We start from the raw sequence: 15039 nt of genomic DNA, 5'->3' as shown, positions 1-15039 counted from the left end.
TATTCATTCATTCATTTCAATTTTGGCTGGTGGGAGGCTTCGGCCGTGGCTAGTTACCACCCTACCGGCAAAGACGTACCACCAAGCGATTTAGCGTTCCGGTACAATGCCGTGTAGAAACCGAAAGGGGTGTGGATTTTTATCCTCCTCCTAACAAGTTAGCCCGCTTCCATCTTAGACTGCATCATCACTTATCATCAGGTGAGATTGTAGTCAAGGGCTAACTTGTAAAGAATAAAAAAAAAATAAAAAAATCTTCTTGTACCAAATACATTCTTGTATAGCTCAGTGATAAAGGCGACGGACTCTTCACAGAGAGATGGTGGTTCGATCACCGTTCGTTGTAGTACCCAGTCTCGTCTTTTCCGATTATTATAATTAAAAGTGAAGCCATATATTAAAAAAAATACATACCAGTTTATAAATTTAATTTGAAATAATCTTTTTAACATAAAAAATTAACCGACTTAAAGACTTATTTCAGTTATGCTAATTTAAACACAAAATCACTAAACCGATTTTCATGAAAATTAAATGGGACCAATCTGGAAGTATACCTAATCTTTCTCTCGTTTTTTTGGGAGTCGGTTAAAAATAAATTTTCATCGGACATGTCATATTGGCTGGCTTTAGCGATGCGTGTAATTTGTTAATTCCCATACTTTCAATAGTGATGTCAATAGTTTCTTCGTTGTCGTTTCATCATTCAGCCATTTGGGCATCAATCCAATCCGTAAATTTGGCTACGTCCGTGAATAAGCTATACTGGTCCGGGTCGCAGATGAACCCGTTAGGAACTGTTTGAGACAAGGATGCCATGCCCCTGACGTACCAGGCGCCTGACTCCTTCCCGCTGCCTGATTCAGTCCTGTCAGGGACGTAAACCTGCAAAAAGATGTTTACTAGCATGTCTTCTTTATCGTCGTTATCAACCCATATTCGGCTCACTGCTGAGCTCTAGTCTCCTCTCAGAATGAAAGGAGTTAGGCCAATAGTCCACCACGCTGGCCCATTGCAGATTGGCAGACTTCACACACGCAGAGAATTTAGAAAATTCTCTGGTATGCAGGTTTCCTCACGATGTTTTCCTTCACCGTTTGAGACACGTGATATTTAATTTCTTAAAATGCACACAACTGAAAAGTTGGAGGTGCATGCCCCGGACCGGATTCGAACCCACACCCTCCGGAATCGGAGGCAGAAGTCATATCCACTGGGCTATCACAGTTAGTCTTCTTTATACTTTTTTAATATGAAAAGTGAGGCCCAAACAGCCCTGGATTATCATACTGTTACGAACTAGGGTTCGAGTGTGTGTGTGAGTGCGATTATGAACCCTATGCCTCTAATTATAGGGTCCTCCGTAACAATACTATTAGTCTATTTTATTGATTCAGCCTAACATGCATCGACGACATAATATCTCGTTATGAAAAAGACATTGTCGATCAATCAATCGATACGTACGAGTAGTGGCCAGTCCCACGTCTTTCGTCCCAACTTAGTGAAAGAGAGATATTTATGGTTATGCCGCTATTCGTCGACGTTTCTCTCGTATATAGATATGTCGTAGAGCGTATTAATATACGCTCCACGACAAACCTATCCTAGACCTAATGGTCTACAGGTCTACCTCCATATAGAAGTGGGGAATCCCTGGATCTGAAGCAATTTATTAGGAAGGCTGGAAGATTGTAGCCTGTTCTTACCTACATAATTCAATACAATATTGAACTAAATGACTGAGTGATGAGTATAGGTAATTATATAATAGTATAAGGAGGTATACCAGCCAAGCCAAGCCAAGGCTTTTTGCATATACCTCCGAACACACCACGGTCTCAAGACGCCTCGCCTATTAATTGGATAATTGCACGCAAGCCCCTTCTATTAAAGGTAGGTTAAAATAAAAAGCTGTCGCGTTTTATTACCACGAGACCTCCTCCGCTGTCACCATTGCAAACTCCCGTTCCTGCAATTAAAAAGCAATTGAAAGTTCACCTGCAAACAATTTTTACACCTACTTAATTATTATGTCTATTCGTAAAGCTTTGCAAGAAATTATTGTCTACTGGTACTTTACTATAATAAATAGTATTTTATAAAATAATCCTGGCTAGGCAGGGAACCACACGAGCGGAGGAGCGGAGTGTTAATCGGTTGTCAAGGAATTCCTTAATCCTACATCCACTGGTCACAAGTTCGGAGCTTTTTCTTTCTACCACGCGATGGACTCAGCACCCGCGCGGTGGATATATGGATTGCTAAGATATTCGACTCAGTAAAATTAAAAATCAAATCTATATTGTTTTAGATATATGAAAAGCGGTAGTACCTACCGTTATTGTGATATCCCGCGCAGAAATTTTTTTCGTTCAGTAATTTGAGGTAGAATGACGGATTGCTGCGGACGCAGGTGTCATTAGACACTATGGGCAGCAGCGCCTGCTGCAGCGGACCGGGCATGGTGTTGTCATTGTCGATCCCCCAGCCCGGTACCTGGTAGGTACAAGAGCAACAATATATTCTTAGGTATTTTATAACAGTAACAGGTAAAATTCTGTACATATTTTACAACATACTGAAGATATTTTGAACATTTTAGTTGGAGGGCATTATACAGGATGCTCGGCAGTACTTACCATAATTCTTTGGTTACATTCTTTAAGGAAAATTAATTAAAAATGTCTTAGGAACATGTCTTGTGTGTGTACTGGTACTTGTTGTTCCGTTACGCCTCTGCAACTATCCGTATCCGTATATTTATAAGTTCTTCAAACATCTTTCTGTATTAAGAAACCTTTACCCTTTATATTGGGCCCCCTACTTTTAATACAGGGCCCCTCCAAGGCACGCTACGCCACTGTGCCCTACCTACCTACCAGTAGGTGCCTGATGAGCAGGCTCAAAGCAGTCTCAAAGATACTCGTAGTTATTATAATATGAGTAGGTAATTGTAACGATGCGATTACTTCGTAAGAAGACGAAGTGAATATTTGATTTGTCAGGATAAATACGAGATGATACCTATACCAAAGATTGTTTACATATGCACAATATGATCTTCAAAGTAACATCAGCGTCTATTCTATTATTATTATGATGTTGTATTCATTCACTCACAACTTCTACAGTTGGTTCCGTGAGCGCGGACTCGAGCCCGCTCCGCCACACACACGCGGGCTGGACGAAACTTGTCAACGTAGCCGCCGACGACAGCTTGATCAACGCGATGTCGGAATAAAATCGTCTTTTATCAAAATCTTCATGGACAATTAACTTTTCAACCTGTAAGAAAACAGGAAGAAATATTTTAATTAAATCATTAAACCGTACAACCCTTAAAAAAGTGGCAAGATATTGGCAACTGGCAAGATAATTGAAAACTTTCTTCTCGGATGGTCGGCAAATACTACGCTAGCGTAGATCATTATGCGAAGGACGCAGGTCTTATAGAAAACGATGTTAGGACGGAGGGATCCGGATGATACTTGATGTCGTGGTCGTAACACATATTTTTCAGACGTGGTTTTGTCACAAAAAGCCTTTTACAGCCTTGCCAGGGTTGTGCCAGGGTAGGGGCAGTTTTCATCGACTTTCACGCGGACGAGGTCGCGGTCGTCCTCTAGTAATCAATAATTACAACACAAAACATTATCGCACAAAATCATTTAGATACGCGACTAGCAGCGTGACGGCATTCACGCTGCCTAAGAACTTGAACTCAAATTATCAAATACATACCTTCTTATTATATAATGATTTATTTATTTTGCTATCATCCGCGAAAACTCTACAACGTGCAATTGCACGTTGTAGAGTCAACATCTCCTGAGGATGCTCCGGTTTCGGGGTGAAACGTACGTAGAGAGTATTTTGCCGGACCTGGGTGACGTTGTCGCATGGGTTCGTCGACTTTTCGCGGATGATAGCAAAATAAATAAATCATTATATAATCATGATGAACTTCCGCAAAGTAACGCCTGCTTCTATCCAATACATACCTTCTTGGTTTGGGAATGGGATTCGGTTCCATTCATATCATGTAGTCCCAATATTACTTTCACCTTTTCTGCTGCGGGTTTCTGGCCCTTGAACGGAACTGTAATGCAGTGCGCAACTGTAAAAGAAACGATTACTTAGAAACGCAGATTTCCATTCAAATAGCCCTTACGACCAGGAAGCACATGACACCAATTACAGCTCTTGAAACCATTAATTACGATTTTTTATTGTTTGAAGACGGGCATTAGAGTCGTATAGTATACAGAAAAGAGTTTCACAGGTGTGTTGGTATGTAAAACTGAATGAGCATCAGCAATGCAAAAAATATTATAAAAGATGCATAACATTGTTGTAACTTTGCTAACACCTTGTTAAGCAGATGCTAGACCTACTCCTCTGGATGACAAGGCTTATCGTTTGGGCCAAATAAGCGCCAGCTCTTGGGTCACCTGACGTATACATCTGCGTCAGGAATAGGGGAAAGTGCGCGAGCTGTCAACGTATTTTTAATCTGTGATTTGTCATAATAAGTCTATCCATTACACACTAGTTAACACACTATTAAAAACTTATAAAAAAAATTAAACCCTCCCGCTGCGGGACATCTGAGTGCCCAAGCAACTGGTGGTCAGGGCTCCAGAGTGAGGAACCTCCTCATTATACGCGCCGTCTCAAGAATCACTGCCTTCTGTATCCGACTTTTGATCCAACAGTTGAGCAAAAGCTTCTTAAGTTGTAGGTCAAAGCTTTTCGCTATAAGACCATTGACTGAAACAACTATCGGAACAATAATAGCTGACTCAAAATTCCACATGGAGGTAGTCTCGTAATCGAGGTCCAAGTATTTTGATACTTCTTCCTTTTCAGCTTTAACTAGATTATCGTCATGTGGAACAGTGATATCAACAATTATTGCACGACGCACCGACCGATCAAATAGCACTATATCAGGTATATTGGCAACAATATACCTGTCAGTGATAATTAATCGTTCAGTCCCAGTAGAGCAATGCACTGCTATTTTCAAGAACTGTCGCTGGGTCGTACGTATAGTAAGGCATCTCAGAATCAATAAGGTCATACTGAAGAGCAAGCTGTTGGTGGATTATCTTAGCTACTTGATTATGTCAAATATTCACCGTTAGCAAGGTGATAACACACGGACACAATATGCCTAAGGGAATCTAGGACGATGACACGCTCGACAGATATCTAAAGTGCCATCTTTCATAATGTGTTTCCGGTAGTTTCTCGTATTTATAACTTCGTCCATAATTGCACAGACAAAACCCTCGGTTTCCCCAAAGAGGTCACCGAATTGCAACCAAGATACAGATGTTATTTGATCTACATCCGGCCCAGTAAGGGCCTTGTAGAATCGTCCATGCAACTCCTTGCTCTTCCATACTGCCACACGATCTGAGTTACTAATTACTATAGGCTCAGATTATTATTATTATTAAATACTGAGAATTAACGCATAGAAGTTTGTCTTACCTGTTACAACAAAGTACTTAGATATGAGAGTACCCCCGCATATGTAACGGAATCCTGCTCTCGAATTGGAAATATACACAGCGGTATGCCAAGGCCAAGCGCCGGGTTGCGCGAGCCCGTTCTCTATCGCTCCCGTGCGATTCACCTTCGGTCTTCCACATTGGGTTTTTGATCTTCGAATGACAGCTTTCTATAGTAGAGTTAAAATAAACATTAGGGTACTTGACTCATATCAAAGGAGATCATTCACGCTCCATACATTTCTGGGCGCTTTTTTGAAAGTGCCGGCCAACAAAAAAAATGGCACGACTCGTTAGAATTAGCCATTTGGGGCAATAGCTAATATGGCATAAAAGTTGTAGGAGGGCTCTGAACCAAGTTATACAGGTTCGACGATTCGTTATTTCCATACCTTTTGTCGATTTTCAAAAGTGCCCGCCAAGAAAAAAAACTGATACGTATCGTTAGAATTGCCCATTTGGAGCAATAGTTAGTATGGCACAAAGATTGTATTTCTAGTTTTTTTTCTGAGCGGGCACTTTTAAAAGTTGACAAAATGTATGGAAATGACGAATCATCGAACCTGTACAATTTGGTTCAGAGCCACCTGACAACTTTTATGCCGTATTAGCTATTACTTCATATGATTAGTTCTAACGATTCGTGCCATTCTTTTTCGTTGGCCGGCACTTTCAAAAAGGGCCCAAAATGAATGATCTCCTTTAATATAAACAATAATAGCGGACGCCCGCGACTTCGTCCGCGTAAAATTCAGTTTTTCACAAATCTCGCTATTAGTAAAATTTATTTTCATTCCGAATTTCAGCCAAGAAATATATAGCTAAGAATCTTTTCCCAAATGCACTCGAACATTGCAACCGACTATATTTAGGTCACTTACTAACCCACGGATGTTCACTTTTCTTCAGCACACCCTTATCTGCCTCGTACATACGAAGATAATCCTGAAAACACAAATATAGTATTTAGACTTCAGATTCCGAGACTTGGTCGCTAACTATGGGCCTCATAAGAAAGCTCAGAGTCACACAGCAGGCGATGGAACGAGCTATGTTAGGGGAGTATCTTTGCGTGATCGAATCAGAAATGAGGAGATCCGCAGAAGAACCAAAGTCACCGATATAGCTCAACGAGTTGCGAAGCTGAAGTGGCAATGGGCGGGGTACATAGTTCAAAGAGCCGATGGACGTTGGGGTCCCAAAGTGCTGGAATGTCGACCCCGCAATAGTAAGCGCAGTGGCGACGGACGGCGGGAGACTGACAACATCAAGCGAGTCGCAGGGATTCGCTGGATGACTCAGTATCGTGATGTTTGGAAGTCCTTACAAAAGGCCTATGTCCTGCAGTGGACGTCCATCACCAAGTCATTGGCACCCCTACAAGTCGTACGAAACGTTTTGCTTCTTCATTTCTTAGGTATACGCATGTCTAGGGTGTTGAACTCCTGGGTTCAATCCCTGGCTGGACCGATTGAGGTTTTTTTAATTGGTCCTAGTCTGGCTGATGGGAGGCTTCGGCCGTGGCTAATTACCACCTTACCAGCAAAGACGTACCGCCAAGAGATTTAGCGTTCCTTTACGAGGTCGTGTAGAAACCATAAGGGGTGTGGATTTTCATCCTCCTCCTAACAAGTTACCCCGCTTCCATCTTAGATTGCATCATCACTTAGATTATAATCAAGGGCTAACTTTTAAAGAATAAAAAAAATATATCCTGGACATATTTAAGACAAGTGAATAAGCATACTCTAGGCAAGCGCGTTCCACTTAGCCATCAGGTAAGATCTATGGTCAAACGCATGACTATTGAATGAAATGAATGAAATATACTTTATTGTACACCAAAAATAATAATAACAGGCAAGAAATTAACTTAAAAAAATTTTAATAAAAAAAATTCAACCGACTTCCAAGTCAAAAAATAACTAACTAAAAAGCAAAAAATAACATCTTACCTATGTGCTACCTTCTGATCAGTTTGAAGGCGGTGCCAAGCCAGTGTTGTGTTTTAATTAAAGCTGTTTCTGAAAGAACCACAGAAATTTTGTAGTTAAATGGTGTTTAATTAAAACATCACTGGCTTGGCACCGCCTTCAAACTGATCAGAAGGTAGCACATAGGTAAGATGTTATTTTTTGCTTTTTAGTTAGTTATTTTTTGACTTGGAAGTCGGTTGAATTTTTTTTATTAAAATTTTTATTTTTTTATTTTTAGTGTTAGCATACCTACTGCGTGTGTACAGTCACAACCTATCTAAATGGAAAGTTCTTATCAATACAAAATTATCAAGTCCAAACCCAAGGTAGCTACTATGAGCCGTCGAGGAGTTCTCTTCACTGTGCTTCGTCTTCATCACCAGACCCTTAATACAGTCACAATCCATCTAGGTGGAAAGTTCTCATCAATTCAAATTTATCAAGTCCAAACACAAGGTAGCTACTGTGAACCGTCGAGGAGTTCTCTTCACTGTCCCTCGTCTTCCTCATCAGACCCTTAATACAGTCACAATCCATCTAGGTGGAAAGTTCTCATCAACACAAATTTATCAAGTCCAAACACAAGGTAGCTACTGTGAACCGTCGAGGAGTTCTCTTCACTGTCCATCGTCTTCATCACCAGACCCTTAATACAGTCACAATCCATCTAGGTGGAAAGTTCTCATCAATTCAAATTTATCAAGTCCAAACACAAGGTAGCTACTGTGAACCGTCGAGGAGTTCTCTTCACTGTCCCTCGTCTTCCTCATCAGACCCTTAATACAGTCACAATCCATCTAGGTGGAAAGTTCTCATCAACACAAATTTATCAAGTCCAAACACAAGGTAGCTACTGTGAACCGTCGAGGAGTTCTCTTCACTGTCCCTCGTCTTCCTCATCAGACCCTTAATACAGTCACAATCCATCTAGGTGGAAAGTTCTCATCAACACAAATTTATCAAGTCCAAACACAAGGTAGCTACTGTGAACCGTCGAGGAGTTCTCTTCATTGTCCATCGTCTTCATCACTAGACCCTTAATACAGTCACAACCCATACAGGTGGAAAGTACTCATCAATACAAATTAATCAAGCCCAAACAAAAGGTGACTGCTGTAAATCGTTGACGAGTTCCATCGTCTGTGTTTCGGCTCCATCATCAGACCAACTCCAAACCTTCATAAAGTTGTAGTGGTTTAAAATACCTTATGGAAACACTAACAAACGCACTAGCCGTCTCTACAACTTTTAAAAGTTCCCCTCAATTTCTCCAGGATGCCACCATCAGATCCTGACATGAAAAAAATGGGACCACCCTGGAAGTAAACCCTTCAAAACAAAAAAAGAATTTTTAAAATCGGTCCATAATTGACGGAATTATCGCTGGACATACATAAAAAAAAAAAAAAAAAAAAACATACATACAGCCGAACGTAGAACCTCCTCCTTTTTGGAAGTCGGTTAAAAACTAATGTACAATTGGCGGCCTTATCGCTAGTGAGCGGTCTCTTCCAGACAACCAATCGAAAATAAATACAAGGAATAATGCATAATGACGGGTGTACACATAAAAAGAAAAGTAGTAGACTATTCTATATATAAAACGAAATTGAAAAATCTCTGCATACTTACCACGGCAGGGTCATCGCAGAGTTGCACGCCATTGACGGACAAGGCTGTCAAATAAGGAGTGTCTCCTGGAGTGGTGCCCTGCACTGTGAAGCTCAGACCTTCCTGTTCATTGTCAAAGCGAAGTGCGAAGCTGTCGCCATCAGTCAAAACGACTCTTGAATACTTTGCCTCATCCTCGAAACACAAAGACACAAATCAATCTACATAATATATAACGAAATCTTGAAAACTGCTTGCCGTATAAAAATGTTAAAGTCTTAAACTCCAAGGCTCAGACCTCTTTCTTTTTTTAGCATTTAAGCCATTAAATATAATTAAACTCGAGGCCAAAGAGCTATTTGGTCTTTTAGCTAGTAGAGTCTAATAAAAGAGCCAAAATACTCAAGTCTTTTAGAAAACAAGTATGAGCCGATAAACTTTCAGGCTTATAAAATAAAATGAGGTATGACTAAAATCCGGCCTCTGAGAGATTGCGTTTCTAACAGGTCGTTCGAAAGGGACAAACATAATCAATTACAATAGGGATGATGACAGTTTTTTTTTAAATTGTATATAAATTAAGAGTATACTAATAGCAAAGCAATTTTGTAAAAATTTTAATAAAAAAAATTCAACCGACTTCCAAGTCAAAAAATAACTAACTAAAAAGCAAAAAATAACATCTTACCTATGTGCTACCTTCTGATCAGTTTGAAGGCGGTGCCAAGCCAGTGTTGTGTTTTAATTAAAGCTGTTTCTGAAAGAACCACAGAAATTTTGTAGTTAAATGGTGTTTAATTAAAACATCACTGGCTTGGCACCGCCTTCAAACTGATCAGAAGGTAGCACATAGGTAAGATGTTATTTTTTGCTTTTTAGTTAGTTATTTTTTGACTTGGAAGTCGGTTGAATTTTTTTTATTAAAATTTTTATTTTTTTATTTTTAGTGTTAGCATACCTACTGCGTGTGTACAGTCACAACCTATCTAAATGGAAAGTTCTTATCAATACAAAATTATCAAGTCCAAACCCAAGGTAGCTACTATGAGCCGTCGAGGAGTTCTCTTCACTGTGCTTCGTCTTCATCACCAGACCCTTAATACAGTCACAATCCATCTAGGTGGAAAGTTCTCATCAATTCAAATTTATCAAGTCCAAACACAAGGTAGCTACTGTGAACCGTCGAGGAGTTCTCTTCACTGTCCCTCGTCTTCCTCATCAGACCCTTAATACAGTCACAATCCATCTAGGTGGAAAGTTCTCATCAACACAAATTTATCAAGTCCAAACACAAGGTAGCTACTGTGAACCGTCGAGGAGTTCTCTTCACTGTCCATCGTCTTCATCACCAGACCCTTAATACAGTCACAATCCATCTAGGTGGAAAGTTCTCATCAATTCAAATTTATCAAGTCCAAACACAAGGTAGCTACTGTGAACCGTCGAGGAGTTCTCTTCACTGTCCCTCGTCTTCCTCATCAGACCCTTAATACAGTCACAATCCATCTAGGTGGAAAGTTCTCATCAACACAAATTTATCAAGTCCAAACACAAGGTAGCTACTGTGAACCGTCGAGGAGTTCTCTTCACTGTCCCTCGTCTTCCTCATCAGACCCTTAATACAGTCACAATCCATCTAGGTGGAAAGTTCTCATCAACACAAATTTATCAAGTCCAAACACAAGGTAGCTACTGTGAACCGTCGAGGAGTTCTCTTCATTGTCCATCGTCTTCATCACTAGACCCTTAATACAGTCACAACCCATACAGGTGGAAAGTACTCATCAATACAAATTAATCAAGCCCAAACAAAAGGTGACTGCTGTAAATCGTTGACGAGTTCCATCGTCTGTGTTTCGGCTCCATCATCAGACCAACTCCAAACCTTCATAAAGTTGTAGTGGTTTAAAATACCTTATGGAAACACTAACAAACGCACTAGCCGTCTCTACAACTTTTAAAAGTTCCCCTCAATTTCTCCAGGATGCCACCATCAGATCCTGACATGAAAAAAATGGGACCACCCTGGAAGTAAACCCTTCAAAACAAAAAAAGAATTTTTAAAATCGGTCCATAATTGACGGAATTATCGCTGGACATACATAAAAAAAAAAAAAAAAAAAAAAAAAAAAACATACATACAGCCGAACGTAGAACCTCCTCCTTTTTGGAAGTCGGTTAAAAAGTAACAAGGTATCTGCAATCATTACTTTCAGAGCTACAGGGATTTAAAGGGTCAGATTTGCGGCGCTGCGGCGGATTACTGAAAAACGCTCTATACAAAATGGCACGATTTAGTGACGTCGTTGGCTCGCTGATCGGTTTGTATGGGCGTTCAAACAACATTACTAATAATCTTTGTTATTTGTTTATAGTTCATTTATTGAAAAATGTCAAATTTAATGTAAGGAAGCTAAAACTGTACGAATTTTCATCTAATTACGATAAAAGATTTTTTTAATAGATTTTGAAATTTTATTATCTCATTTATTTTTCAAATATCCAGACAATCATTGCTTTTTATGTATAAATTAGTTAACATTGACCTTATTTACCTGAATGTATCCTAAAAATCAATATATTCAAACCTAGTCATCATCCCCATTGCCTCGTTTTCATCTCTCTCTCTCTCATGTTACATCGCCCATTCGATCACGCATAAACGTAATTTCTCAGCGGACTTTAGTAATACCTGGTAATACTTACCGACCGCAGCGTGAGTGTGATGTCAACTTCAGAATCAAACGTCACATTCATGACACTGTTCGCGGGCACGATTGTATCAAGGACCATGTAGTAGCGGTTGTACTTGCTCGGCGGCAGGCCGGGCTCCACCCACAGCACGATGTCGCGCGAGTGCCGGCAGGGGTATACGGTGCTCAGTGGCAAGCTTTCCGGCGTCCACGCGCCGTCGCCGCCGCGCAGCGTCAGCACGCAGGCTAGCAGTAGCGCTATCATGGCTCTTGCTATACAGATAATCGTTATCAACCCATATTCGGCTCACTGCTGAGTCTCCTCTCAGAATGAGAGGGGTTAGGCCAATAGTCCACCACGCTGGTCCAATGCGGATTGGCAGACTCCACACACGCAGAGAATTGGGATGATGACAGTTTTTTAAATTGTATATAAATTAAGAGTACGCTAATAGTAAAGCAATTTTGTAAAAGTAACAAGGTATCTGCGATCATTACTTTCGGAGCTACAGGGATTTAAAGGGTCAGATTTGCGGCGCTGCCGCGGATCCCTGAAAAACGCCCCATACAAAATGGGACGAACTTATGACGTCGTAGGCAATTAATGATCGTTAGATTTGTATGGGCGTTTAAACAAAATTACTAATATCTTTGTTATTTCTGCGTTTATGTTTATAGTTTAATATTAAAAAATGTCACATTTAATGTAAGGAAGCTAAAAATGTATGAATTTTCCTCTAATTACGATAAAATATTTTTAGTAGATTTTGAAATTTTATAATCTTACTTATTTTGCAAATAACCAGTCAATCTTTGCTTTTTATGTATAAATTAGTTAACATTGACCTTATTTACCCGAATGTATCATAAAAATCAATATATTCAAACCTAGTCATCATCCCCATTAAGAAAATTCTCTGGTATGCAGGTTTCCTCACGATGTTTTCCTTCACCGTTTGAGACACGTGATATTTAATTTCTTAAAATGCACACAACTGAAAAGTTGGAGGTTCATGCCCCGGGCCGGATTCGTACCCACACCCTCCGGAATCGGAGGCAGAGGTCATATCCACTGGGCTATCACGGCTATACAGATAATCACTGAATGACAAAACATCCTTACTCATCACACATCAAATATTTTCCAGTTTTAGAAATCGAACCCACAGCCTTAGATGCTGTAGGCGGGGCACCCTCTGCGCTACTCGGTTGTAAATTCAATACATAAAATTTAAGTGTATGTCTGTGATTTCGGAATAGTTTTCTCAAGTGCTTTACGATAACAGAACACAAAACAAGCTTTTTAAAATTTTTTGTTTGTGTTTGTTTGTTGATGCTAATCCTTGGAATTTTGATGGGTCTTTCACAGAAGATAGACGAGGTCCGATCCTATATTTATCCCAGAAAATCCATTCCAATTCCAATTGTACAAATCGGATTCATTGTATTTGCCTACCCTTATGCGAATAATGCGTGATACTTGACGTGACGTCACACTTGTAATGCACTTTCAGACTAATTACTTAAGGGTTAGTATTTGCCCAAATTCCCGAAGAAAATTGTCTTTCATATTTTACGGAAAACGAGCTTAGATTAGGTATCTTATACTAAACGAGAAGTTGTTGACTGTTTTTTATAACATTCAACTACACAAAAATATATTTTTTACCGACGAACACGATTACAACTATGAAACATCGTTTCCATAAAGACAGTGTTTCGCATTAGATCGTTGATATATATACTTTGACAGAAAAGTAACATCCAGTGAGGCAGCTCCTTATGTAATTAGTCAGAATACATTATATAAATCTGCGAACATAAATGTAATGCAATGAATAGAAGAAAGAATGCACTGCGTGACGACTTATTACGAACCTGTATTGGAGAAATAATTTTACACTTAGTACAATTTGTATGTATAGTGGCTACCTTAGTTAAACACCTTGTGCGCGCCACTGCTTGTATTATTTGTATGTAGATACTCGTACCACTACTACCACTTAATACAGAGTGTGCAGACGGAGCTACGTTAAACACAATATATGTACCAGTAAATTATTCACAAAACAACACAAATATACGTAGTTATAAGAACAAACACTCAATTTTTATGTCCATTTTCCTTATACTGGTATTTTGCACTATTATATACGACCGGTTTCTTATAGATGCGAGACTAAACTTAGTCGGAAAACATCATGGATGTGAGTGTGAATGAATGAGATACTTGTACGTTCACGCCATTTCAAAGGTTACCTCAGATATTTCCGTATCATAATATTTTTTACGCCCGCGTGACTTCGTCCGCGTGAAACCCTACTACTACCCCTACCCCTACCCTACCCTACCCCTATCCATAAGTCGAGTAGTTTTTGTTTCTATAAAGAACATACAGACAGACAGACAAAAATTTTACTGATTGCATTTTTGGCATCAGTATCGATCACTAATCACCCCCTGATAGTTATTTTGGAAATATATTTCATCTACAGAATTGACCTCTCTACAAATTTATTATAAGTATAGATAATAAAAATTACGATAATCTCATTTTTAACCGACTTCAAAAAAAGGAGAAGGTTCTCAATTCGTGTGTATGTTTTTTTTGTATGTATTTTACCTGATTACTCAAAGACGCCTTTACCGATTTGAATAATTCTTTTTTGTTTGTAAGGGTATACTTCTGAGGTGGTCCCATTTTCATCATGTCAGGATCTGATGATGGGATCCTAGAGAAATCGAGGGGAACTTTCAAAAATCGTAAGAAACCCGGCATGCAATAAACCTTTTAAATGATGAATAGTAACTCTCTTGTGATTGGGCTTGATTAATTTGTATTGATGAGGACTTTTCACATAGACATAGTTTGTGACAGTCATTGGGGGTTTTAACACGATTACACAGAGCAACATACCTTGAAAGATTTTTTCTTGCCTAGATCCAAATTTAGTATAATTACAGCAAAAGTGGATAAATAAAATATTTTAATAAAAAAATTCAACCGATTTCAAAAACATAAAACGTCAGATCGACTAAACTAAAAAGCGAAAAATAACATCGCTTAAGATTTTAGTAGGTAGCGCTACTTGTCTCAACGTTAATAAAGTATTAGCCTAATAAGTACTGCGTATAATTAAATAAGGCTCCATTTCGTCGGCAAAGTGGCAATAAAAACGATTCTCCTCGGAATCGACGGCAGATATCAAAGTGCATTATTCTCTTAACGCGCTCCGG

General features: G+C 39.4%; 1 protein-coding gene across 1 annotated transcript; it reads right to left on the bottom strand.

Annotated features, from left to right (window-relative positions):
• Positions 1–411: 411 nt before the first annotated feature.
• On the bottom strand, positions 412–13990 carry LOC112043589 (chymotrypsin-like elastase family member 2A). The gene is made up of 10 exons (XM_024079073.2): positions 13735–13990; positions 11816–12075; positions 9131–9304; positions 6408–6467; positions 5503–5692; positions 4005–4120; positions 3124–3288; positions 2340–2499; positions 1932–1972; positions 412–885 (listed from the first exon to the last, which is right to left on the bottom strand). The coding sequence occupies exons 2-10, from the start codon at positions 12065–12067 to the stop codon at positions 703–705; spliced, it is 1341 nt and encodes a 446-aa protein (XP_023934841.1). The 5' UTR covers positions 12068–12075; positions 13735–13990; the 3' UTR covers positions 412–702.
• Between the last annotated feature and the right edge of the window lie 1049 nt (positions 13991–15039).

Source organism: Bicyclus anynana, chromosome 7, assembly GCF_947172395.1.
Source record: "Bicyclus anynana chromosome 7, ilBicAnyn1.1, whole genome shotgun sequence".
In the NCBI taxonomy this organism is placed as follows: Eukaryota; Metazoa; Arthropoda; class Insecta; order Lepidoptera; family Nymphalidae; genus Bicyclus; species Bicyclus anynana.
Note: the sequence above shows the minus strand (reverse complement) of the source record. Positions and strands in the feature narration are given on the sequence as shown.